The sequence below is a fragment of the Ammodytes marinus genome (assembly GCF_949987685.1).
Source record: "Ammodytes marinus genome assembly, chromosome: 6".
Classification (NCBI taxonomy): domain Eukaryota; kingdom Metazoa; phylum Chordata; class Actinopteri; order Uranoscopiformes; family Ammodytidae; genus Ammodytes; species Ammodytes marinus.
The window spans coordinates 5014422-5016967 of record NC_137235.1 but is presented as its reverse complement, the minus strand read 5'-3'; the positions used below and the strand labels follow the sequence as shown (position 1 = coordinate 5016967).

Here is a 2546-nt window from a genome sequence, read left to right as displayed (position 1 = left end):
GATAAACATCAACCAGTTTCTTCACTGACGGACTCCTCCACTACGCCACGGGCTTTAAAAAACATGGCGGCGAACGGACAGGCTGAGGAGGAAAGCCAGATTGACACAGCTGTCATTGATTTGAAGCAGCAGCAGCAACAGCATCAATCTAAGCTGTTCAGGGAAGCTTCTACGATGACCTCGTCCCTGTCGTCCACACCAGTCAAGCAGCGTCACGACATGGAGGTTCAGGCGGTGGCTGTAACGTGCAGTAAGGCCGTGGCCACTAGTCCGAGCCTGCTGCCCTTCACAGTGACCCGCAATCCGAGTGTTGGCATTGCTACAGTCCCCAGGGACGAGCCCCAGAGCCTGGCTGTAGTCTACCAGGCGGACGGGGGTGTTGGACTGCATCAGATGAATGTTGGCGGGGCTTTGTCCACCTCCGCTGATCCCAGGCCAGAGAGACTCACTGTCGAGGCGGAGATGTGCCCCAACCAAAACCAAAATGCCAGCGTAGTTTTTCAGAAAGAAACTTCGATCGACAAAATGCTAGGGTCGAAGGCGAAAGACCCAGGGACAGCCGTCTGCAACACCCAGCCGGTTTATCAAATCAATATCGAACACAGCAACAACGTCAAGGAGCAAGCAGAGAAAGGTGGTATCCCCCAGACAAGTGCAGCGAAAACAGCCGTTGCAGCTAAAGCCGAAGCTCCATCTCTCAAATCAGGAGCGCTGCCCCCAGGGACTGCCGGTAGTGCTACCAAGCCTGGATCTGCTGACAGCAACAATACTGCAAAACCGGCTGCTGCTACAACCAAAGCTAAGCAGGCCCCGCCAGCCACAATACAAACAAACACTACATCCAAGACAGATCCAAGTAAGAACACAACTGGTAAGCCTGTAGAAAAGCCTGTAGAAAAGCCTAAGGGTAAAGGGAAGGAGGGGAAGTCTGGGAAGAAAAAGGTAGAACCGGAGAGAGAGAAGGAAGAAGAGGCTGATATAGAAAAGGGTGTTCACGATGTGGTTTGGGACGAGCAGGGCATGACGTGGGAGGTCTACGGGGCGTCCGTGGACCCCGAGTCCCTGGGTTTCGCCATCCAGAGCCACCTGCAGTGCAAGATCAAGGAACAGGAGAGGAAAATAATCGCCAGGACCTCCATAAGGAAGTCAGTCACTGCCGCAGAGCCTTCGTCGCCGGTACAGGACAAGAAGAACAAAAGGAGACAGCAGAACGTCTTCAGGTCAATGCTGCGAAATGTCAGACGGCCGGCCTGCTGTGCGCGCCCCCCTCCCTCCTCAGTCCTGGAGTAAGCATCGGCACACAGGTAGAGACAGAATATACTCCCCTGTTACAGGAGGTCAGAATGTTTGTCCTCTCCCCTCAACATGATTGCAAATGCCATGTGAAACAAATGGAAAAGACAAATCGCTGTAAGTGAGTATATACTGGAGTGGAGTGTTGTAGCATAAAGAGAAAAATATATGTGATGTTTGTGGTCAAAGAAGGTAGGAAATAGAAATATAAGATGAAAAATGCATTCTTTTATAGAAATAGATATTATAAAAAGAGAGAAAAAGATTTTTTATTAAATAAAGGCAATAATAGTGAAGTGCATGTGTGTATTAGTTACAAAGGCAAGGTGTATGACGTAAAATGCAAACCGTAAAACAGTCAAATGAACTGATCATGGGGTGGCCATAATACTTACTGTTAGAATATTTGTGCATATATATTAAAACCCACATTTCATTGCAGTCGATATATGTTTTTGAGGTGTTTTGAGGCCCTATATTTGTAACATTGCTGTATTTTTTTTCATGCACATTTATTTTTCAGTGGGTGATTACGGTATGGTAAAAAAAAGGCACTGTATGCATACATGCGCTGTTTAAATCTCTGTTCTACTTTGGTTTTCTATTAAAACAACAAAAAACTAAGTTGAGCTCTACACATTCTTTATTTCTGATGACGTTCTAACCAGCCATAGCATCCCTGTTGTGATCATTGTTGAGCTCATTACTTGACAAAAAGGTTTAAGGCGAGAAACTGCAGGTGAATTTTAAACTTATAGATATCATGAAACCTACAGTATCTAACCCAAACCCTAACCATGTTGACTACTTACTTTAAAATTATTGTTTTCTTGTATTCATTTTTTTTCAGATTTTTCAGAAAAGATTTTGGATACAGCCTTTTTTCAAAAATATTACGTACAGGTCTTAAAAATGCTCATTTCCAGGATTTTTTTTTTCATAAAACAAACAATAAAACATACCATAAACAACATATGAACACTAGTATGAAAGAAGACATTCTTTGGAAGCAAAATATTAAACTTTACCATTGCTTGAAAAAAACAATGTTTTTGCCTGCGGTGTCTAACCTTAACACAGTAGGGCTTTACAGAAATTCAAAGGCCATCCAAATAAAAAACTAACAAAAAAGAAGATAAATCAAGCACATCAATAACTCAAGAAGAGATAGTGTTTGTGTGTGTGTCTTAGCCAAGTGCACATGTCGGGGGAAGTGAGAGCCGCAGGCACTGACAGCGCAGTCCGCAGGAGAT

General features: G+C 44.3%; 1 protein-coding gene across 1 annotated transcript in view; it reads left to right on the top strand.

The window, feature by feature from the left end:
- gprin3b (GPRIN family member 3b) overlaps positions 1 to 1290 on the top strand; it is a gene marked incomplete at both ends in the record, with an annotated part of 2229 nt that extends 939 nt beyond the window's left edge. The window contains one exon of the mRNA XM_080029897.1: positions 1 to 1290. This exon is cut by the window's left edge and continues 939 nt beyond it. Coding sequence (XP_079886023.1) covers positions 1 to 1290 — 1290 coding nt within the window.
- Positions 1291 to 2546: the final 1256 nt, after the last annotated feature.